At 40.8% G+C, this 23,849-nt stretch overlaps 1 protein-coding gene across 1 annotated transcript in view; it reads right to left on the bottom strand.

The window, feature by feature from the left end:
• Nucleotides 1-23,849, bottom strand: part of Muc16 (mucin 16, cell surface associated) — a 197,758-nt gene that overhangs the window by 114,204 nt on the left and 59,705 nt on the right. Inside the window, 15 exon segments of the mRNA XM_037208222.1 lie at nucleotides 1,004-1,071; nucleotides 1,280-1,449; nucleotides 4,575-4,610; nucleotides 5,525-5,697; nucleotides 8,021-8,088; nucleotides 8,175-8,299; nucleotides 14,525-14,709; nucleotides 14,855-14,963; nucleotides 15,202-15,264; nucleotides 15,473-15,553; nucleotides 16,599-16,771; nucleotides 19,694-19,761; nucleotides 19,886-20,010; nucleotides 23,039-23,101; nucleotides 23,334-23,369. Coding sequence (XP_037064117.1) covers nucleotides 1,004-1,071; nucleotides 1,280-1,449; nucleotides 4,575-4,610; nucleotides 5,525-5,697; nucleotides 8,021-8,088; nucleotides 8,175-8,299; nucleotides 14,525-14,709; nucleotides 14,855-14,963; nucleotides 15,202-15,264; nucleotides 15,473-15,553; nucleotides 16,599-16,771; nucleotides 19,694-19,761; nucleotides 19,886-20,010; nucleotides 23,039-23,101; nucleotides 23,334-23,369 — 1,543 coding nt within the window.

Genomic DNA, 23,849 nt, shown 5'->3' with positions numbered 1-23,849 from the left:
AATGATGATATAGAGATTGCCTAGAAAGCATCTAAAGATGATGGGGGCAGGAGAGGAAGAAGCCAGGGGGAGATAGGATGACTGGTATAGAGGTGATGCATCAGGCTTAGAGCCTCTGAGTGTATTGACTTCCGAGAGCCTGTGAGCCTGAGCAGACATGGAGGAAAGATTTTTTTTTTTTAATTAAATGTGAGACACTAATCTACATTATGATGGTGTGAAGAATAGAGAGTTCATATTTAAGACAGATAAGGATTTGGGAATTAAAGCAAAGGGAAAAGACATTAATGTCTGTGCTGGTTAGCTTTAACCTGAATCACCCGGGAAGAAAGTTTAAATGGGGGGGGTGTTTATCTCCACTGGGTTGACCTGTGGTCACGTCTGTGGGGGCTGGTCTTAATGAAGCTAATTAAGGTGGGAATACCTAGCCCTTTGTGGTCAGCACCATACCCTAGGCAGCAGATCCTGAACTGTGTAAGAGTGGAGAAGTCAAGCTGAGTGCAGGCAAGAGAGCATTCCTCTTTTTAGTTCTCTGTATTCTCGATTGTGGGTGTGGTGTGTCTGTCTCAATCATCAGCTGCTGGGACTTGCTTGAAAGTAGCTACGAACGATCACTTCAAAGTTTTAGCTAAAATAAACCATTTCTCTTCTAAGTTGCTTTTGGTTGAGGTGTTTTATCACAGTGACAGAAATGAAACTAGAACAGTATCTCAAGAGAAATTCTGGGGGTAGAATTTAAAGCTCCTTTTGTTCCTCAATGAGGGGATGGAGGTGGGAATTCAGAATGGATGAATAGGAAAAGGCCGTCAACCTGTGGATGGTCTGCAGGCTGTGGGGGTGACTGAAGTGGCAGTTGTAGGGTGAGGGGACACCTTGAATGTTGGATCCAGTGCTTCCTAAATTCCACACAGTAATGTACAGACAGGAGAAAAGGCAGGAAGCCCAGCACACTTTGGGCCTGGGACACATCCAGGATCTCTACCTTCTTTTTATTAGGACTCACCTGAGTGAGATCAGTCTGCAGCCAGAATACAGGAGACTAATACTCGTCTTATTGAACAAAGGCCAGAGCTGTGGAGAAAGGGGAGAAGGCTGTGAATAGAAGAACTAAGAGAATACAAGCTGTTTTCTGAGATGTATAGAGCTAGTATCTGTGAGCAAAGCTGGAATCTGTGGAACAAGGTTGAGGTTGGTGTGGCCTTCTTGCAGAGTGTGGTCTAATTCATAGGCATGTCTTACATACGTGGGAAATTCCACATGTACTGAACAGAGTTCTTACCAGTCTCTGTAGGATTCTCTCAGTGGCATTGAACTTCCAGGACCCAGGGTGACGCATGCTGTCCTCATACTTGAGGTTAGTGATGGTGAAGTTGATGGTGAAAGGCACCAGAGGAGAGACCGGCACTACAGTGGGGAGTAGGAGAAAGACACACTGAGCTGCTGCTTCCTCTGTGAATGTGGGTATCTTCCAGCACTAGAGTCTGGATCACAGCTTCCCCAGGGAAGAGAGTGGGTCCAGCATCACCTGTCATGTATCAAGCATGAGTAGAATTTCTCTGTGGGGTTTAGTACACCATGTGCATAAACTAAACACACCAGACCCTGTGTTGATAAAATTCTAACATGCATCTTTATTTTCTGAGTTTTCACTTAACTCAATTTGTTTTTCTGCAACTCATGTATATATTCTCTGTCTCTGTCTCTCTTTCTCTCCTTTTATAAAGGTAGAGGGTTTAAGAGTCTCTGAGATGACTCAGCCAAATCACTTGCTTGATGATCTGGGTTTGATACCCAAGTTCCACTATCCCCCTACCCCACCCCATCCATGCCCACCCCCACCCCACTCCACTCCCACCCCATCCCACTCCCAACACATACCCACCCCACCCCACTCCTAACCCACCCCATCCCACCCCCACTCCCACCCCACCCTATCCCCACCCCTCTGCCACAAAGTTCACAGATCTTAGGGTGCCACACTCAGGTACATTCAGAGCACTACCAGTAGTGAAATTCCATATATTTGGTACACCTGAAACTAGATGTGCCCCCTCTTCCTGATTTCCTCCATACCTAAGTGTCACATATTCCTTCCTGGAAATGTAAGGTCCCTCTCTTCCCTCGCCCTGCTGCCCATCCAGCAATCAGGGGCAGCCTGACTACATGAAACCACTTTTCTTCCTCTGAGATCTATAAGAAAGGATCCTCACGGTGCTTCATGGGCTTGATCTCACCTCAGACATACTACTGTTCTGTCTGTCCATGGGACTAATTACTCTTCTAATGTATCTCTTACCCCAAATCACAGTCTGCCTCAGTGTTCTCCTTGAACCTCAAGCCCTAGCACTTTCAGTGATGGAAAACAAGAGAATAGAATAAGCTAAGAATGGTGTCTGTTCTTTCAGAACCTCTAGCAGAGCCCCTCAAGCTATGAGAAGGCTGTGTATAGGATGCTGAACCTCAGCTGAAGTAGAGCCAGGCCATGCTAGATGACATTGTAGTTCTCAGGTCTATGCATACAGTATGTTGTTCTCATTTTTCCTCAGCTGAAAACTAAGGGGCTATGGAGATGGCTCAGTAAGTCCAGTGCTTGTCTCACAATCACGAGGGCCTGATTTCAGATCTTCAGTACCTATGCAGAAAGTTGGGTGTGGAGCTACACTACACATCTGTAATCCCAGCACTTGGAAGGCAGAGACAGGAGGATCTCTGGAGCTCCTTGGCCAGATGAATTGGTGAGCTACAGGTCAGTTGGAGACACTATCTCAAAAATTAAGGTGGAGAGCCTATGGGAAAATACCCATTATTGATCTTTGGCATCCATATGCATATGTATGCATGTACAAACATCTGTACAACACACACACACACACACACACACACACACACACACACACACACACACTAAGAATGTGGGAAGTCAGACTGATCTAGGTCTTTCTCAGAGTCCTTGATGAAAGGACAGAAGAAACTTTAGTTCTGTGTCCTTGTCCAGGAATGGACTTGGCAAGGCCAGTCTGATGCTGGAGCCAGTTCCTTGGAGGAGTTGAGGCTGTGGTTTCTAGGGACCTGACTTTTTTTTCTGGGCTGTAGTAATCAGTCCTAAGGCAGTTGTATCTGTGAAATATCCTGTTTTCTCTTTGCCAACATTATCTGACTTAGCTCTCTGTTGAGCTGGGCCATTTACCCCCTTGGAAACAGTATATATAATGCTGACTTCTTAATAAATTTGCTTGGCATAAGTCATCAGGTTATGCAAAATTTCTTTTGTCTTTTTGTCTTCTTATTTCTTGTCTTCTTTATTTCTCATTTCTGGTTCTCTAATTCAACACTTTACTGTTCAAGACCCTTATTCCTGCTGAATCAGGTCATTAGAAAAGTAAGGAGAGAGAAGCTGTCTATGTACCTGTGGGTCCCCCACTAAGGTCATCTGTGGCAGCATTCCCACTGGACTACTCCTGGCCTGGCTCCAGGGTGTAGCACCTAGCCCTAATCCATCTTTTGTTTAGAGATGCCCTTTATTTCTCTTGTTGCCCTATGTGAATCTTGTCTGAGAGTTTCCCAAGGACACAGAGCCTATGCAAAACTTGGTTTGGGGAAACCTGGAGAACTGTGGCACCTGATGAATTGAGAAATTCGCACTTGGCATTGCATTTTTAGAAGCTTCTTTCAGTTTGTTTTGAACATATCAAAATCAACTTGCTAAAGTGTAAATATGGAGAAAAATAAAAATGCCCCGGGTGAAAGGAAAGTCCTTAGAGGCTGGATCCCCCTGTAGCTGGAAAAGGGTAGATTCATTCTTCAGGTGCCTCTGAGTCTTCATTCTATAGACCCACGTGAACTCACACACCAGCACCATGACAGTCATCTATTTTAATTGAGCACTTACCTGTATGGTCCTACCTTCCTTCTGTCTGCCCTGCTGTCTGTCCTCCATAATCTAGAGCCCATACTATTTTGTTTATGTCACATCATCAGGGCATTTAACACAGTAAGTGCTTAATAAATACTTCTTGAATGAACAAATAAATAAATGAATGAATGAAGCCTCAGGGCTTTGCCGATGTACCACTGTCATAGGACACTAGAAGTTTGTAGTAGGTATCACACTTTCCTATGCCTCCCCAGTGCTAAGATTACAATATATACCACCATGCCCAGCTTTTATGTGCGTGGTGGGAATTGAACTCAGGTCCTCGTGCCTGTATAGCAAGCACTTCACCAACTGAGCCTTTTTACCAGACCTGTAGAAAGGTACCTAAAGTGGAGCTCATACCTGAAGACTCCAAGACAGGAGTTGTACTTATTGCTGGGATACTAGTAGAAAGTCATAGCAATTAGGTGAAAATTATAATGAATCAAAGAAAGAAGGCTTCCCTAGGCACAGGCTGCTCCTCATAAGATCTTAAAATCATTTTCACTGCCTGAATCTGTTCTGGGAGTATCTTTTCTAAGTCAGGAAATAAAGATGCAGATGAGGAAAACTTAGGCTATTTTGGCTCTTTCCCTTTGTAGGGATGCGGGGTAGGGGATAAAAAAAAAGGTGAAATGATACTTGTGTCCAAATTACTTACTGCTAGTGGTTGAGGTCAGGAACCAATGGTTATAACCTACATAAAGAAAAAGAACAAAAGTTAATAGTCAAGGAATGAGGAATGAAAAAAAGTTGCAAGAGCCTGGAATCAATGAGCGAGCATCTAAGGCCTTGTACATGCTAGGGAATTGTTCTGTCACTTATCTAGATCCCTAGATCACCTCTACTTGATTAAGTCAGAGTCCCCCATTATAACCCAGAAAGACCTCAAACTCATGATGTTTCTGCTTACAGTTTTCTTAAGTGGCTGAGATCACAGGTGTGTATCATCATATACAAGTAGCTGGGATACAGGTAAGTGTTGCCTGGCCTAACTTGGATTTATTTTTAAGTCATATTTACCCAATGCTCTCAAAATGCAGATTCTGGGGACTAGATGTAAAAATCAGAGGTCAATAGTAGAGTACTTGCCTAGCATACATAAAGCTCTGGGTTTGAACCCCAACAAAACACACACACACACACACACACACACACACACACACACACACACACACACACACACACACACACACACACCACGAATAGAGACTCTGTAGACAAAACCCAGAAAATATAATTAGACCATAAAGAAGAAATTCTTTATCAGGTTGTCTACAGTTCACCTCACTACTATGTCCATCCCTGGCTATCTGTATCTAGTCTCTCCTATATTTCCACACAAGCTATTGTCTTTCTCTCCCCCTTTCTTTCCCTTCCTCCTCTCCTTCCTCTCCTCCTCCCCCTCTCTCTGTCTCCCCTTTCTTTCTGTCTGTCTGTCTCTGTCTCTGTCTCTGTCTCTGTCTCTGTCTCTGTCTCTTCTCTCTCTCTCTCTCTCTCTCTCTCTTGTGTGTGTGTGTGTGTGTGTGTGTGTGTGTGTGTGTGGTCCAGTGTATAGACTGTACAATGAACTCCCTGGGGAAGGCAGTTTGCAGCTGCTCACCCACTCACCATTGACATAAAGGCTGCTCTTGTCCAGGGTCATAAAGTCTAGCTGGGTGATTCCATGGGTCTCACGACTCAGCTCCCAGTAGAGCTGCTTTGGGTCTAGCCCCATGCCTGTGGGCTCAGATTGATGGGTACAGATCATGTTCACTCCAGTGGCTGATCCATCCTTCTCAGGCCTGAGTACAGGGAGATATAGGGATGAGAATAAATTCAAAATGGATGATGAGGATAGCTTATAAGATTATGTCTGAGGGCTAGAAATATGGCTCAATAAGTTAATGATGCTTGCTGCTCTTGCAGAGAACCTGAATTTGGTTACCAGTGTATCTGTGTTGGATAGCTCACAATCCCTGTGTCTGCAGCTCCAGGGTATCTGACATCTTCTGTCTTCCAGGAGCACCTACATGCAGGTATGCATGCTCACATATAGACATACACTTACATATGAATATAAATATAAGCAAAAATAAAATTCTTTTTTTGAAAAAAAAAAAAGGAATAATCATGTCAGAAAATACCACAAGAATGCTGGGCAGATGGCTCTGTCAGTAACTACTTGCCTTGCAAGCATTAGCAGCTGAGCTCAATCCAAGACCCCATGTTAAAAAGCTGAGTGTGGTGTATGCATTTGTAAGCCCCATGTTAGGGATGTGAAACAGATAGATCTCGAAGGCTCACTGTCAACCTACCATACTGAAAAGTTCCAAGACAATGAGAGACTGCAAAACCAAAATGAAACAAACCAACCAAACAGAAACAACAAAAACAAGGTGGTGAGACCAGAGGGACAATAACTGAGGTTGACCTCCAACCTCCATAAGCATGTGCACATAGATATGTGTACAACCATCCTTACACACACACACACACACACACACACACACACACACACACACACACACCAGAGGTAAAGTTAGCATTTGTGCAAGGTAATCTAGAAATTGTAAACAGTCATTGGACAAAGAAGTCAAACTGGGATTAGAGGTGGCAGAATGCTTATTCATCATGTACATTCAAGTTGAGCATCTCTTATCTGAAATGCTTAGGGCTACAGTTTTTTTTCCCTCAGATATCAGAGCTTTTAAGACTTAGGAATATTTGCACAGAATCTTACCAATTTTGTATCTTGAATATGAAATTTAAATTTCTCTAATTTCCAAAAAATTTTGAATGTCAAAATTTTTGACACTGGAAATTCTAGGGCTAAGCACATGGCTCAGTGAGCAAGAGCACTTGCTCCACAAGCATGAAGACTCAAGTTCATATCCCAGCAGCCACAACCACATCTGGACATGACAGTGCATATGTCTAATCCCAGAGCTGAGGGACTGACCCCTGAATCTCATTGGCCAGCCAGTGTGGATGAAATGGTGAGCTTCAGGATTACTGAGAGACTGTCTCAAAAATATAAGGTGGAGAAACAACGGACAGACATGTCAACCTTGGGCTAAAGACACCCAGACAAGCAATATACCTGCACACACTCTCTCATACCACACACACACACACACACACACACACACACACACACACACACACACACACACACACAAAGAGAGAGAGAGAGAGAGAGAGAGAGAGAGAGAGAGAGAGAGAGAGAGAGAGAGAGAGAGAATGAATTCTGGAACTGTGAGCATTTTAGATTTAGAAATGTTTAACTTGTACCAGCCTCCTACAATATTTAATCCATCACCTCAGGATAAGCTTAAGAAACAAATAGGTGATTCAGCTTGACGACCTTGCAAATAACACAGTTGTATCATTTCTTAGCACTTCCTTTTTGTCTTAGCACACAAAATTCTTGAGCCCCCTTGAGCACTTTCAATGGGGCTTAAGAAATGAACATGTAAAGCAATCAGATAACTCATTGGAGAAGAATGAGTATAGCATAACCTTAACAACATAAGCTGTAAACACTGGATATAGTTGTTTGCAGCTGTGATTCCAGCATGAGCACTGACATGGAGATATGGGAGGCAAAGATGGGAGAATCAGCTGAAAGTCTGCATTTGCAGCCCAGAGGAAAAAATAACAAGAGAGACTGACTCACAAACAAGGTGGAAGGTAGGCAATGACTCCCAATAAGTTGTCATCTCACTGATGCACACACATGCATGCACATGGTCAGACACACGTGACTCTACACACACACACACACACACACACACACACACACACACACATACACACACACACAGTCAAATAAAAATAAATCTTTAAGAAAGAGAGGTGAGCATACCACAGAAACTATTCTGTTTGGATTTATACATTTTCTTGAATGGAGAATAATTTTGAACATTGCTGAGAAATTATTTCTGGGGTTATATTATACACCTTGGTTAGGTGTATAGTATAGATCAGAGGGTGAGAACTGGGGAGAAGATTCAGTAGAAAAGTATCCCCAGTACTCAGTGTGGCTTTGATGGGCAAGTGGGGAACAGGGAGAGTCAGGAATGTGGGAAGCATAGGAGTGTAAGCACACATTCTTAGACATCTTACGTGAGCAAGGTCAGCTGGCACCCAGAGTACAATGGACCAATGGTGGTATTCTTGAACACAGCAGCAAGCTGGAGAGGAAGGAGAGAGAAAAGCATAAGAGATTTGGGGGTGATTAAGAGGGAGAAGTGGGGGGCCATTATATAAGGGCTCTTACCAGGTGCTGCAGGACTATCTCCGTTTTGTTGAACTTTAAGGATCCGGAGTGTTTCATAACTGGTGTGTAGTGTAGATTTGTGATGGTGAAGTTGAGGGTAAAAGGCACCAGGGAATGGGTCAAGGCTGTAAAGCAGAAAAGCAGAGAAGAGAACATCTGTCTTCAGCTTGTATGAGATCCTTGTCTTGCCCTTCGGATAGCCTGCGCCAGTCCTCCCAAAGGGAGGCTCTAATTCTTTCTGTCAGAGGACTCCACTCAATTGGTCCTTGAGCCAATGCAGATAGGAATGTAGGAAAGTATACTTCCTGTGTGTGTGTGTGTGTGTGTGTGTGTGTGTGTGTGTGTGTGTGCAAGAGAGAGAGGAGAGGGGGTCCTACAACCTTTACCAACTGCTCAGTTGGTTCTAGAACCAGAGCAGACATGGACCATAAATTAAATTATATGTGACTGCTCTTTATTGTGTCTGTGTTCATATACATGGGAATGTGTGTGCCTGTGTATATACATATGTATGGTGTGTGTACATGTTTGTGTGTATGTGTGTATGTGAGTGTGTGTGTATGTCTGTGTGTGTGTGGTGGGGGGAGGACATCCTTGGATGTCATTCCTTGAACACTGTCTATCCCCTTCTATTATTCTTTTGAGATAAGTCTCTTTAGCCTAGATCTCACCAAATCAACTGGTTTATCTAGCCAGATAGCACCAGGAACCTACCTATCCTATCTCTGAAGCACGGAGATTACAAGTGAGCACATGAGTTCTGGGAATAGAACTTGGATCCTCATATTTGTAAAGCAAGCACAAGCATTTCATCAATGACCTATCTCTCTAGCCCCACTAATTGCAATTTTATTTTCTTCCTTTCTTCAGTAAATATGTATTTCCTACAAGGAATAACATAGCAAATATTTCTAGTTAGTAAAATAGAATAAATGTCTGATATTTAATTATGAAAGAACCCCAACAATAACAATAAAACCACCCCCCTGAAGGAGGGATGCAAATATTAGGAAATCAATTCCAAAGATCTGGAAGACAAAGGGGCAAAGCATTGTCATGTCAGAGAGTATCAGCAACCCATGGAGGAAACGCAGCCCTCACTGTCAATAATGAATGAAGGAGAAAGAGAGAGAGTTGGTGAGAGAGACCCTTGCTGACCTCTCTACCACTGTTCTACCAATGCCTTCTCTTGGTGAAACTAATAGGAAGCTATGAATAAGGAAGGGAGGAAAGAAAGAAAAGAGAGAAAGAAAGAAAGAAGGAAGGAAGGAAGGGAGGAAGGAAGGAAGGAGGAAAAAAGGGTGAAGCAAGGAAGGGAAGAATGGAGGAAGAAAGAAAAATGAAGTATGAGAGGGGAAAAGAAAGAGGGTAGAAAAGGAAAAGGAAGGGAGGAGAGAGGGAGGAAGCAAAAGGAAAGGGAGGAAGGGAGAAAGAGTGAGGTTGGGAAGAAGGAAGGGAGAAAGGGGGAGAGAGAGGGAAGAAAAAAGAAAGGAATGGTCATTAAGAGGTGTATATATATAGGGAGTAATGTGTTTTGTTTCATCACATTTATTTTAAATTTGTATGTATGGGTGTTTTGCATATGTGCAAGTCTGTGGACCACATGCATGTGGTAGCTGTAGAGGTCAGAAGAGGGAACCAGAAGCCCTGGGACTGGAGTTACAGATGGTGGGAAGCTGCCATGTGGGTGATGGGAACGGAACCCGCTCTGCAAGACCCCTCAGTGCTCTTAAATGCTGAGTCATCTCCCCAGCCCCAAATGTGAATCTTGTAATAATAACAAGAAATTACAGAAATATTTCATCTAGAAAAGTAATATACTCTGTTATTATGTTTTAAATTAATGAACTTTCTTGAGCCAGAATCTTATTATGTAGTCCATAGTGGCCTTGAACTCAGATCCTCCTGTCTCAGCCTTCCAAGTGCTGGGATTTCAGGTGTGGGACACTATACCCAGGTTTCTGATACACATTTAAAAATCTTCCTGTGGTTGGTATGTGGTAAACAGATTACAGAGGGAAAAATAGCAGCAGAGAAATTCCAGGAAAACCATTTCTGGTGTCTGAGTAAGAGGTATTAGTGGCCTGGATGGCAGGTGGAGTGAGGGTAAAGAAAACAACGAACCCAAATTGATATGTTCTAGACCAAGCATTCTGATGGGTGGAAAGTAGAGTTACAGAAGGAAAGAGGCCAGGATGCTCTTAAGATGTCTTATTTTAGTAATTAATTCCTTTTCTTAGATTGTAATCCCACCAACTCGATGGCAATGACTTCCACTGTTTTCCTCACTGCTATCCCTCAAGTTATTGCCTAGTACTCAACAAAGCCATCAAATGTCCTTTTGTACAACAAGTGTCTATTATATCAATTTCCATCTCTTTTGTATCTATAATCATTCCTTTCTTAATAATAAAATATCACCAGTGAAGTGGTCCTATAAGCAATTTTACATCCTCATAAAGAATACTGTACTGTCAGTTGGGCAGTGGTGGCGCACGCCTTTAATCCCAGCACTCAGGAGGCAGAGGCAAGCAGATCTCTGTGAGTTCAAGGCCAGCCTGGGCTACCAAGTGAGTTCCAGGAAAGGCGCAAAGCTACACAGAGAAACCCTGTCTTGAAAAACCAAAAAAAAAAAAAAAAAAATACTGTACTGTCTAGTTTTTGTCAACTTAACAAAAATAGTAAAATAGTGCCACTTTGGAAGAGGAAATCTCAATTGAGAAATTGCCTCTGTCTTAGGGTTTCTATTGCTGTGAAGGGACACTATGACCATGGCAACTCTTATAAAGTAAAACATTTAATGGAGTGGCTTACAGTTCAGAGGTTCTGTCCATTATCATCATGGTGGGACCTGGCAGCATGCAGGTAGGCATGGGGCTTGAGCTGAGAGTTCTGCATCTTCATAGGCAGGTAACCGGAAGTGAACTAAGACACTGGGCATGGCTTGAACATATATGAAACCTCAAAGTCCTCCTCCACAGTGACACACTTCCTTCAACAAGGCCATACCTACTCCAAAAAAGCCACACCTCCTAATAATGGCACTGCCTATGAGCTTATGTGGGCGAATTACATTCAAACTAACACAGCTTCCATCTGCTTAGCCTGTGGCCATGTCTGTGGGACATTTTCTTGATTAATGCTTGACGTAGGAGGGCCCAGCCTACTGTGTGTGGTGCCACCACTACACAGGTGGTTTTTGGTTGTATAAGAAAGCAAGCCTGTAAGTAGCATTTTTCTGTGACCTCTGATTCAGTTCCTGCCTCCAGGTTCCTGCCTTGGAATTCCTCAAAGATGGACTGTAACCTGTAAACCAATTGAACTCTTTCCTTTCCCAATTGGTTTTGGTCATAGTATTTGCCTTAACAATGAAAAACCAAATTAGAATGGAAACTAAAATCTTTGGATGCTGAAGTCTTAGTTAGTTAGTTAGTTAATTAGTTAGTTAGTTAGTTAGTTAGTTAGTTAGAAACAGGTTTTCATGTAGCCCAGACTGGACTTGAACTATGTAACCCAGAATGATGATGAACTCGTTGATCTTCCTGCCTTCACCTCCCAAGTACTGAAGTGACAGTTGTGTGATCCTGTTTTATGGTGAGTTAGGGTTTGAACTCAGAGCTTTGTGCATGCAAGGCAAGCGCTCTACCAGATGTGTCCTAGCTCCAGCTCTCAAGTCTCTTATACAAAATGGCATAGTATTGTTAGCCCTTTGTTTCTAGTTTCCACATTTGCATTGTGCAGATTGAGTATCTGTTTGAAAAACTGAATTTGTATACGATATATACTGTTTACTTTTTTATCATTATTCCCTGAACAATACCATATAACATTCTCCTAGTATTAGGTATTATATGCTATCTAGAGAAACTATAAAATATAATGGATAATGTACAAAGTTTACATTCAAATGCTTTGCCATTTTACATAAGAAACATAAACAACTTTAAATTTTGGTGTGTGTAAAGGGACCTCAAAAAATAACCTATGGAGCAATAGACAATTTGACTTCTCCTGCTTAGGGTTGACCATGTATTAGGTCTTGGATTAACTCAACTTTTTTTAAAAATAATTTTTTATTTAAAATTTTCTTCTTTCCTTTTACATACCAACCCTGTTCCCTCTCCCCTCTCTTCTTCTGCTCGCCGCCCCCACCTACCCCCATTCCACCTCCATTCCCTCCTCATAGAGGGTAAGGCCTCCCTTGGGTAGTCAACACAGGCTGGCATACCAAGTTGGGGCTGGACCTAGCCACTCCCCCCAGCATCAAGGCTGAGTAAGGCATTGTACCATAGGGAATGAGCTCTAAAAAGCCAGTTCGTGTACCCGGGGCAAGTCCTGTTCCCATTGCTAAGGGACCTACAAACACATCAAGTCATGCAACTTTCACCCACATTCAGAGGGTGAACTCAACTCTTAAGCCAGCTAAATCTAGAGATTGTGCTATTAATTTCAATACCTCTGAGCTTTTCCTTTATATATATGGTAGATAGGTTCTTATAGGATCCAAGGCCTAGGTTGTGACATTTTGATCAATAGGTCACTGTAGTACAGAATTACAAAGTCATTGAGTAGAAATAATGTATGTTTTTCTTTGGCTGTTGGCCAGAGAAAGCAGGGAACTGGCTGAAATCACATCTCATGACCCAGATGAGCTTATGCTAAGCCTTGAATATCACAGATATCTCACAGGAAAATTATAAAATTTCTCACATGTCCGAGAATCCTAGACTATCTTACAACCAAAATGGATTAGAAGTAACTTCCTGGGGTATTTGGGTGGTGAGGATTCTGGGGCTACTTTAAACATAGAATGAGTGGATACTATTATCAATTAGTAATTTCTACCAGGAAGAGGGCTTACTATAGGTGGAAATGGATACTATTACCAGATGGTGATATCTACCACAAAAGAGGGCTTGTTACAGGTGGAAATGGCTGCTACTATCAACTGGTGATATCTATCGTGGAAGAGGCCTTGTTTCAGTGCAAATGAATGCCATTATCAACTGGTGGCATTTACTGTGGAAGGATTAGTATAAGTGCTACATGGCTGTATAGAGGAAATCTGAGAATGACTGTAGATTTGAACCAGTAAAAGGAAGGGATGTTTCCATACTTTTCTAGAAACATACTTCATTCCTTCTTTTCTTGAAGGAATGAGTACATTTCTTGTAGCATACCATGCATAAGGCATTGTGTTACCAAAAGCAAAACAGATTTGCTCAATATCAGAGTTAACTGTAGTAAAGATATTATTCAAAAGTAGAGAAAATATAAGACTTTATGCTAAATTTATTCCTCAAAGTCAACCCAGAAATTAAAAGTGAATACTGCTTGATTTGCCTAAGTGAAGCTAAGTCACATACAACAGAGATACCTGCATGTCTTTGCTTATTCCAGAACTATTCATAAAATCCAGGAAAAAGAATTAGCCCATGTACCCTTCAACACATGTATGGAAAAAGAAAATCTGGTATATAGACACAATTGAATGTTATCCTACTATAAAGAAGAATGAAATATGACATTTGCAAAAAAATGGGTGGAACTGTACAGCATCATGTTAAGTAAAGCAATCCATTCAAAAAGACTAATATCACGCATTTTATCTTATATGCAGAATCTAGATTTAAAAATAAAGTTTAAAATTTGTCAAATAAAAAGACTATTTTGGAAGAGGAAGGAGACCAGGGAGAGGAGAGCAGAGGACAAGAGAATGAAAGGTGAGTATGAGAAAAGTACATTATATATATGTATGGAAATGTCATAATGAAAGTATCTTATATAATTAGTATATGCTGACTAGAAAATGAGTGATAAAAGTGTTTCTATACTTCTCTTGCCTGTAAAGCTTGTTTAAAAAGGATATAAAATACAACTAGTTAGGTTCATAGTATAAAAATGAACAACATTCAGTATTTAGGTCAGATATTATCTTTCAACTTTGTGGTCAACATCATCCTCATCTTCATCATCTTTTTTGCCATCACTGTTTTTATAGACATCACTTCCATCATTATTATCACACATCATCATAATCAACATTGTCATCATTGCTATAGCATCATCAACACCATTATTATAATCAATAACATAACCACCATAATCAATGCCATCATTAAAACTACCACCACCACTACCCTTAACACTGTCAGCACTAACACTATTATCAATACCACCAATACAATCATCTCCACAACCTAAATTCTTCTATCCAATATTTCCTGCTGCTCACACTCAAGAAAACTCTAGGGAGCTGTGGGACGGTGGGTAAACGCCCCACAACCACCATCATTTTCATCACCTCTACCACCACTAAACATGGTGATCCTACTATAACCAAACATTACTATCTTCATCAATATCATCAACACCATTACTACCAACACCATTAACTTTGTCTTTAATATCACCATTGTTAGCATCACTACCACCACCATTATTAACATTATCACTACCAACACCATCATCTTCATTACCATCATCATTGTCAACATCATCAGCAGTAATAGGATCATCACCATCATCATTAACACTACCACCACCACCACCATCATATCACTGTCATCCAACACTATCTTCACTATCATCAGCATCACCAATATCACCATTGCAGCTATCACCAGCATCATCAAATATATCTTCATCATTATCAACACTAGCTTAATAATAATCAGTACATCATCACTGTCACAATTATTAACACTTTTACCACCACCACTATAATCATTAATATCATCAACATGATTACTTCTATCAACACTGTGAATAACACCACTTCTGTTAACACTATGAACATCAACATCAGCACCATTAGAAGTCCCATAAAAAGATGAATTCTAAGGGCACTTTTTTTGTGTTTCCTGCTATGTATCCCACTGTCTGGCACAGATTAGGTGCTTAATGAAGGTTGTTGGTTGATGAAATTGCTATATTTACTGTGACAGCTTATCTTTCAGTACATATATTAGAGGTATTGATACTTTTCATGCTCCTTCTAACATAGATGCCACAAACTGGTACTTACCTGTGGTTCTGGGGAAGGAGTGAGCCTCAGAGGTTCCCAGGTTTACTGTGGTAGTCCCAGGAGCTAAAAAGAAACCACCATTAGTGAAAAAGCAAGGCACTCTCATAGCAGAAATACCAGAAAAGATTAATGTAACTTTTTGCACAGAAAGCTTGAATTGGGACTGTCTTGGAAGTGCAGACAGAAAAGGAGGTAAATAACTGCCCTCTCAGATCCCTTGCTCCAGTCAAAGAACATGGGAGGCATTAGGAGGGGTCAGCTCCTGCTTTACTTGGTGTAAGATGGGGAGTCACTGGAACATCTGTTGAATACTCAGTGCTGGTGATAAGTGCAGAGCTCTGATGGGTGAAACCTGCAGTAACAACAGAGGATAAAATAGTGTCAGGGTTGAGAGAGAGAGAGATGTACTGTTGTGGTTTGATCACAAAATGGCATTCACAAGCCCTAGTGTTCAAACAATTGTTCCTAATCTGATGGCACAGTTTTGGGAGGCTGTGAAATCGCAGGAACATGAGACCTAGTCATAAACCATCAATGGTGGGCTTTTAAAGACATGCTGCCCTGGGTTCAATTTAGAATCTGTGCTTTCTGATCTGCAATAAGCAGTCATGAGCTGGCACTGCTATGAGAAGAACTGTTTCAACCACCTTCCCTCCATAATAGATTGTCCCTTACAAAGCTACGAGCACAAATAAACACATCTTTACTTAAGTTGCTTCTCTTGGGTATCTATAATGAGAAAAGTAACTGATAGAAATACTAGAGAGGGGCTGGAGAGATGGCTCAGAGGTTAAGAGCACTAGCCGCTCTTCCTGAGGTCCTGAGTTCAATTCCCAGCAACCACATGGTGGCTTACAACCATCTGTAATGAGATCTGGTGCCCTCTTCTGTTGTGTAGGCAGAATACTGTATACATAATAAGTAAATAAATCTTTAAAAAAATTCTCGAAAAAAGCCGGGCGGTGGTGGCGCACGCCTTTAATCCCAGCACTCGGGAGGCAGAGCCAGGCAGATCTCTGTGAGTTCGGGGCCAGCCTGGGCTACCAAGTGAGTTCCAGGAAAAGGCACAAAGCTACACAGAGAAACCCTGTCTCGAAAAAACAAAAAAAACAAACAAAAAAACCCAAAACAAAACAAAAAATTCTCGAAAAAAATACTAGAGAGACTTAAAGATATATAATGGATTGGGGTTCATGAAGTAAGGCCTATCAGAGATTCTCTATTGGATAAGAGTCAGGTCAGTTCAAACTAAGGAACAGATGAGATCCCAGTTTGAGTCAGTACCTATTGAGCACATGGCTAGTCTCTTAAGAGCCAGGCAGGGGTGTGTGTGACCAAAGCCAGAGAGTAGATGCTGCCAATCTAAGAAGAAACTTCAGCCACATCCAGATGCTTACCATTGACATAGAGACTGTCCCTGTCCAGGGTGTAGGGATCCAGTCTGGTGACACTATGAGTCAACCTACTCAGCTCCCAGTATAGCTGCTCCCTGTTCAATCTGTGGCCTTTGGGGTCAGGGTGATATGTGCAGATGGCATCCACTTTGGTGGCTGTTCCATCCTTCTTAGACCTGGTAAGTACAGAACATAGTTGAGGTAGCTCTGCCTCCCACTGTTTCTTCTTTCTTCTCTCTTCCTGCCAGGCCCTAACTCAAAAAATTAAGATATTCCAACCATCAAAAGAGATGGTCTTAACATTGTGCTTCAGAAAGCTCACATTCAGAAGTCTAATGTTAGTTACCTCAGGTCCTATGGAACACTAGGATCTGGGGATTTCTAGGAATAATCACAGCTCTTACATTGTTGAGGAGAAATGCCTATTTTGGAGTCTTGTTTGAAGCAATTGCGGATTCATTTTGACATAAGAAGGCCTCAATGCCTTACCATTGTGTGTGTGTGTGGGGGGGAGGCATGTGTGCATGCATGCATGCTATTAGAGAAGGAACTCAACCTCATGCTCTCAGATTCCAAGCATGTACTCTATGTTTCATGTATATTTCAGCCTCTCACTAGTGAATTCTATGCAGGCATTCTGTTGCTGAGCAACATCTCCAGCCTTCCCTTTTAAATTTTTTTTTTAAAAAATTTTATTATATTTTTGATACAAGATTTCAGTAATTTTTCTAGGCTGGGCTTGAACTTGCTATCTCTGAGACTGTTTCCTGTGCAGCTTTATTAAGTTCTTACTGAAGTAACCTCTTGGGTAGCAGGATGATAGACTTGCCTAATCAGCATTAGCTGCAAAGTACTGATCCAGCTAACCAGCCAGGGAATGAAGTGCTCTCGTGCCCCATGGCTGTAACTTCATTTTTTTTCAAGTGTAATAATAATCATTTACTCAACATTCCCCAGGCAGGGGCCCAGCCCTTTGTATTCATAACTGTGATGCAGGAGAAACTTAAAGCAATAAAATTGATGTTATAAAAGATTTACTAATAAACTTGCTTAGAAAATATTGTTGCATAATGTAAAATTTAACTAAATGAAAGCTGCCTCTATATCACTGGATAATAAATAGTGTACTAATGAAAGTTTCTAGGAACTGTTGGAAAGAAAATTTTGTACTATAATTGAAATTGAGGGTTGCTGAGAAAATGCTTCTGCTAATGCTTGCTTATCTAGACTGATCTCCAAATAGTTTCCATTCCCACGACAAAGGAGACAACCTTGTGTAGCATGAATCTTAAAAGTTCTTATTAATAAAAACAAACCTGAGCCAGACATTGGGTTAAAGCTGAAAGATCAGAGAAGCAGAACAAGCCACAGCCACCTCACCTTGTCCATTCCTCAGCTAATCCTGTTTCCTCAGACTGGAAGCCTTTGTTGATCAAAAGCCTAAAACCTTAAGCAGCCCTAGTTCCTGGTTTTCACGCCTTATATACACCTTTCTGCTTTCTGCCATCACTTCCTGGGATTAAAGGCTCTTGTTACCATGCCTGGCTGTTTCCAGTGTGGCCTTGAACTCACAGAGTTCCAGGCAGATCTCTGCCTCTGGGATGGTAGGATTAAAGGCATGTGTGCCACCATTTTCTGGCCTCTATATCTAGTGGCTGTTCTGTTCTCTGACCCTAGATAAGTTTATTAGGGTCATTATTTTGGGGAACACATTATCACTACAAACTTGACTCATAATTAGCCATTAGGCACTTCCCCATGTCCAAGAATATACCTCTAATAGCATCTCAAGTGGGCAGCTCAGGCTCATAACTACCATTAAGTCCTGGTCAGCCCCTAACTCCCTTGTGCTCTTATAAGGAAAAATATAATTCTACCAGATGGGCAAGATGACCCTGGGTAACAAGTATTTTAAAAAAAAAAACAACACAGGTATACTTAAAAAATAATTCTCACAATGTCTTCATTGTGTAAATCTCCCATCTGCCTAAGTAGCCAGGCTTGAAGTCTCCTGTTCCTGTTTAAATTGCTCAAAGTGTAAACTGAGGCCAGGACCTAAATGGGATTTAAGGATGGCATCATATGTAGAATATACAAGCCTAAGGTCTATGTAAATTGGTAAAACTTCTGTTTGAGGCTGGTTCACTTTTGTTCATTAGATGGAACTAGTCATGTGCTATTATTAAAGAGCATTTTTCTTTATTAATGTCTAACTTTGCAGAGTGATTTTTCATTAGGAAGGCATATTAATTCTATAACAAATAAATTATTCATCCGCAGAGCAATCCTAATGGGTTGATATTGCTCAGTTCCTACAGTGATTATCAATGTGGTATATGTAACAGCACAATTACATAAAATTTAAAATATGAAATATAGATGTATAAATATATGTAATTTAATATATAAATATTAGATATGTAAGTGTTATTATAACATAAAATATATAATTATATTATATGCTATGTTATTATGCCTATTATTTGCTGATGGAGAAGAAAACTCAGGCTCGCCACAATATAGGCAAGCACTCTAATATTGAGTCATAACCTAGCCCTACATATAACTATTTTTTTATTTCTAGGACCTAGTGGATGCTATGGAAAAAGCACTCTACCAGTGAACCATATCTTTATCCCCTACATAAATATTTTATATAAGTATTTTATAGCTTACTTATATAATTAGTTACTATGATGAGTTAGTGTGTAATATGTAGTTTATATTAATGTATGTGGCATTTACAGAAGTATATCCATGTGTACACTATATATGTGTGTTTGGATCTCGTACCTGAAATGTTGCGATTATTTTGTGGGACCTGACATGAAGCATTTATCTGCACCTCAGTTTCCCTTTCTGTTCCTGCTTCATGAAGCTTTTGCTTGAACTGATGAATTATTAAATATAAAATACTATGAACTATTAATTATAAAATAGTTCAGGGGGTTGGTGCTTAATAACATTTAGCTGCTGGTATTGTTGATGCTTCATAGTCAGACTACAGTGATTGTAAATACAAACAGTCAAACAGTTGGGGAGCCCATTGCTCAGTTCCATCCACCTGTTTGGCTAAATTTATGTTGGGATAGACTCACCGGAGTGCCACCAGTGCACAGCCTGAATAGAGGGGTCCCAGACTGCTGGTCTTGAACAGGGGTTTGAGCTGTGAAAAAGGAGAGGGAAAATAAGAATGAACTACTGAGCAAAGCCAGGAGGAGCTGTGACTCAGGTAACAGGAGCAAGACCAGAGAAAGGTGAAGCTTGGATGTAATGGGCAGGCCTCTCACCAGGTGCTGGAGGACTCGCTCCAGAGTGTTGAATTTCCTGGAGCCGTGGTACAGCATGTATTCCTTGAACTCCAGGTTAGTGATGGTGAAGTTGAGGGTGAACTGGTCAATCACAGGCGTGGCCACTGCAATCAGAGGGGAAAAAAGAAGGTCATATCTATGTCATACTTGGTCTTACCTCTAAGACAACTTCTGAGGACCAAGACAGGAAGTTTGAAGCAAGAAATCACATCATGGTGCTTAGGACAGGAAGACCAAAAGCCTCAGAAGAAACAGTGCACACATTGTTTATGTATTAGCAACTATGGTAACTTTTCACTTCCAAATAAGTAGAGATTCAGGTGCAGAGTTCTCAAGAATGCCAAACGCTGATTTAAAGGAAGGATTTGAGATGGTGAAAGCACAATGTTAAAATGAACTTATAAATGTATATGTGTGAACAGAGCTAGTGAACTATGGCAGAAGTGTGCCACAGACACAGAGAAAGTACTAGTGTAGGTCTGTGAACCAGGCCAACTGGCTAGGAATTGAGGTGCAACCCTTAAAAGATCCCATCAAAGATTAAAAAAAAGAAGTTTCATGGTTTAGAGGAAAGGAACAGAAAAAATGTTAATTCAAGCCTACTCAATATTTAACAAACGTTTTGAACATGAACCTAACTGCATCCCTTAGAGAAGCCTTCTCTCACCAATTCGACCCCATCTTTCTCAAAACTTGTCCTTTAATGAATACAGCACCCTGTAGAAGCTTTGTTACCATGTTTATAGGACAATGTTGAGCTATATTTAGTTTCAAAACATCCTGACCTTATCACTAACCATATATATGTGGACAGTCCATCACTTCCATCCACTGTAAATAAGGAGAAGCAAAATGTGTAGGGAAATTCTGAAAGCTACATGACCGTGTAAATAACAAAGGAGATTGCAATCAAGAGGAAAGACAGACACTGTAAGTTAGAAGCCAGTCTGGGCTGCATAGCAAGATCAGGTAACAAAATAAAAAAAGGAGGAGGACTATATGTACAGATAAGTGGTAAAATACTTGCCTAGCATGGCCCTGAGTTTGATCCCTAGCACTGAAGAAAGAAAAGGAAGAAGAAAAGAAAAAGAGAGAGAGAGAGAAAAATCCCTCAAGGGCATTGGAATGAGTAGGAAAAAAGCTGATCCCAAAAGTCATACCTTGTATTTTTCTATTTATGTAATGCCCTTAAAATAATATTACTACAGAGAAGGAAAACATTAGTGATTGCTGGTGGTTGGATTGGTAGGAGAAAGGTTTTTGTGGGGATTGAGCAGTTCTAGACCTTGATTGTGGTAGTGGCTTCATGAATCTGTTCATGTGATAACTGCTATAAAAACACATATATGGACAGGTGCTTATGTAACTGTCACCCAATAAGCTACTTGTCAACTTGGCAACCCTAGAACAGTGGTTCTCAGCCTTCCTAATGCTATGATCCTTTACAGAGTTCCTCATATTGTGGTGATCCCCCAACCATAAAATGATTTTCATTGCTACTTCCTAACTGTAATTTTGCAACTGTTATGAATTGTAAAGATGTAAATATTTTTAGAGCTAGAGATTTGTCAAAGGGGTAGTGACTCACTGGTTGAGAACTACTGCCCTAGAAGCAACTGAGAGGAAAAGTCTCCTTTGAGAATTGCCTAGGTCAGATTGGCCTGTGGGTATGTCTACAGATGGTTGTCTTATTAGTTGATATAGGAGGGCCCATCCCACTGTGGATGACTCCATTCACAGAGCAGGTGGTCCTGGGCTGTCTAAGAAACTTAGCTAGGTTTGAGGCTAAAACAAGCCAGCAAGCATAATTCCTCCATGGTTCCTGCCTCCAAGTTCTTGCCATGAGTTCCTACACTTATTTTCCTCAGTGATGGACTGTAACCTGGAAGCATAAGCCAAAATGAGAAGCAAAGGTACTTCTTGAAGTTGCATTTGTTCAGAGTGTTTTATCATAGCAAAGGAGAAGTGAATTAGAACAACTAGTAAGATCTGACTGAAGTCTGTAGACTTTGATAGTGTCATTTCCTTTATTCTTATATATACCAGGGTAACATAAGGTCTAGGCATGGAGGGAAAATAGGTGAATGATATAAAGGAAGCTCATACTAATTTCCAACAGTTCTTAAATCTATTATTATTAATTCAAAACAAAAATTAAAACATATAAAACTACACCGCATATGGTATGACATATGGGAAGGGTGAAACTTCATAAAAGTCTATCTTTTGTAGACAGGTTCTCATGTATCCCAGGCTGGTCACGGATGTCCTTGATCTTCTGATTTTCTTGTCTCTACTACTTGAATTATAGAATAACAGGTGTGTGAGCCCACACCTAATTTTATGGGGTGCTGTGGACTGAACATAGGGCTTTATGTATGGTCGGGGAGTAGTCTATTAACTGAGGACATCATTAGTGCCTCTCTTAGTGTTTTTTATTATTAATTATAATTACATATCTTACTTCTTTACCTAATACACTGAACCTGTGATGAACTATATGTGATTTATTCAACATTTTATCCCCTATATATAAATACAATAGAGGTGCTAAGTAAATATTTCCCGATTAAACTCAGGATGTAGGGTTGCAAAAAATGGCTCAGCAATTAAGATCACTTCCTGCTCTGTCAGAGGACCCAGAATTAGTTCACAGCACCCATATATGGTGGCTCACAAATTCTTACAATTCCAACCACAGGGGATCTAACACTATCTTCTGGCCTCTGTGGCCACCTGCACATAGCATAAACTCACATAGATACATACATATTCACAAAAGATAAAATTAAAATAAATCCAAACCCCGAACTTGGGCCTGTTATTCAAGCATTCTACTACTGAGCTACAAGTGGTGGGATTAAGGAAGTGACCTTAAAAGGTCTTAGTGTGAAGTTTTAAATAAAGGTATCATTTGGTAGTTGAAGAAACTGAGGCACTGAGAAGATAAACAAGTTGTCCAAGATTGATATGGATGAAAATTTGAGGGTGGCATATCTCCAGCTCTTTAGAAATGCACAGACTTGGAAGCACCCATGAACATTCTCAGTTTTCTCAACTATCTCCGAAGTCCTATTTATGAAACTGGGAAAGTTGGCTTCTTAGCAGGAGTTGTAGAGAGAAGTCACCTACCTGTAGACAGGTTAGGGTGTTCGGTGAAGGTCCCTGTGAAAAACAGAGAAGAGGTCACAGGCGCTGAGAAGAAATGGATTAGAGTAAAAACATGGTATTTGAAGTAGTGCATGAATGTCCAAGAGAGTATCTCTGCTCTCCAAATCAGGCCATAAATATATATGGTAGTGGTTGTGACAGTCCAGGTTTTAATCTATTTTTTTCTTCTCCATGACCTTGGATTCAGTAGGGTATGGATCAGCTACTGCTCCCACAGGGTGTGGTGAACACAATTATTAGACATTTAAGTACTCACTGTTGGGAGTGGAAGCAGAGGTTCGATGTGTAAAATCTGCAACGAGAAAAGGAAAGAATGGGAATGCAAGGACAGAAATGTTTATGGTATAGCTGAGACCCATCATCATCATCTCTAGCTGAGACTTCAAGTCTATACAGTGGAACACTTAGAATCCAGTTGTCATTGGCTGGGCAGTGGTGGCACATACCTTTAATCACAGCACTACAGAGGCAGAGGCAGAGAAATAATCAGGAGGATCTCTCTGAGTTCCAGGCCAGCTTGGTCTATAGAGTGAGTTCCAAGATATCCAGGGCTACACAGAGAAATGACAAACCCTGTCTTAAAGAAACCAAAACACCAAAAAAAAAGTGTCATCAAAATAACTATCTCTATTCTCATGGACTTACAATTTAAACACAACCCAACTCTACCACATATATTTGTAAACTGTAACTTTTCAAAGTACATAGGGAGGAAGATGAAAGATTCAACTTTCTGTTTTGTTTGAGATTGAATCCTTATTTTATTTGAGTT

Source organism: Peromyscus leucopus, chromosome 7, assembly GCF_004664715.2.
Source record: "Peromyscus leucopus breed LL Stock chromosome 7, UCI_PerLeu_2.1, whole genome shotgun sequence".
In the NCBI taxonomy this organism is placed as follows: Eukaryota; Metazoa; Chordata; class Mammalia; order Rodentia; family Cricetidae; genus Peromyscus; species Peromyscus leucopus.
This window is presented reverse-complemented; position numbering and strand designations above follow the sequence as displayed.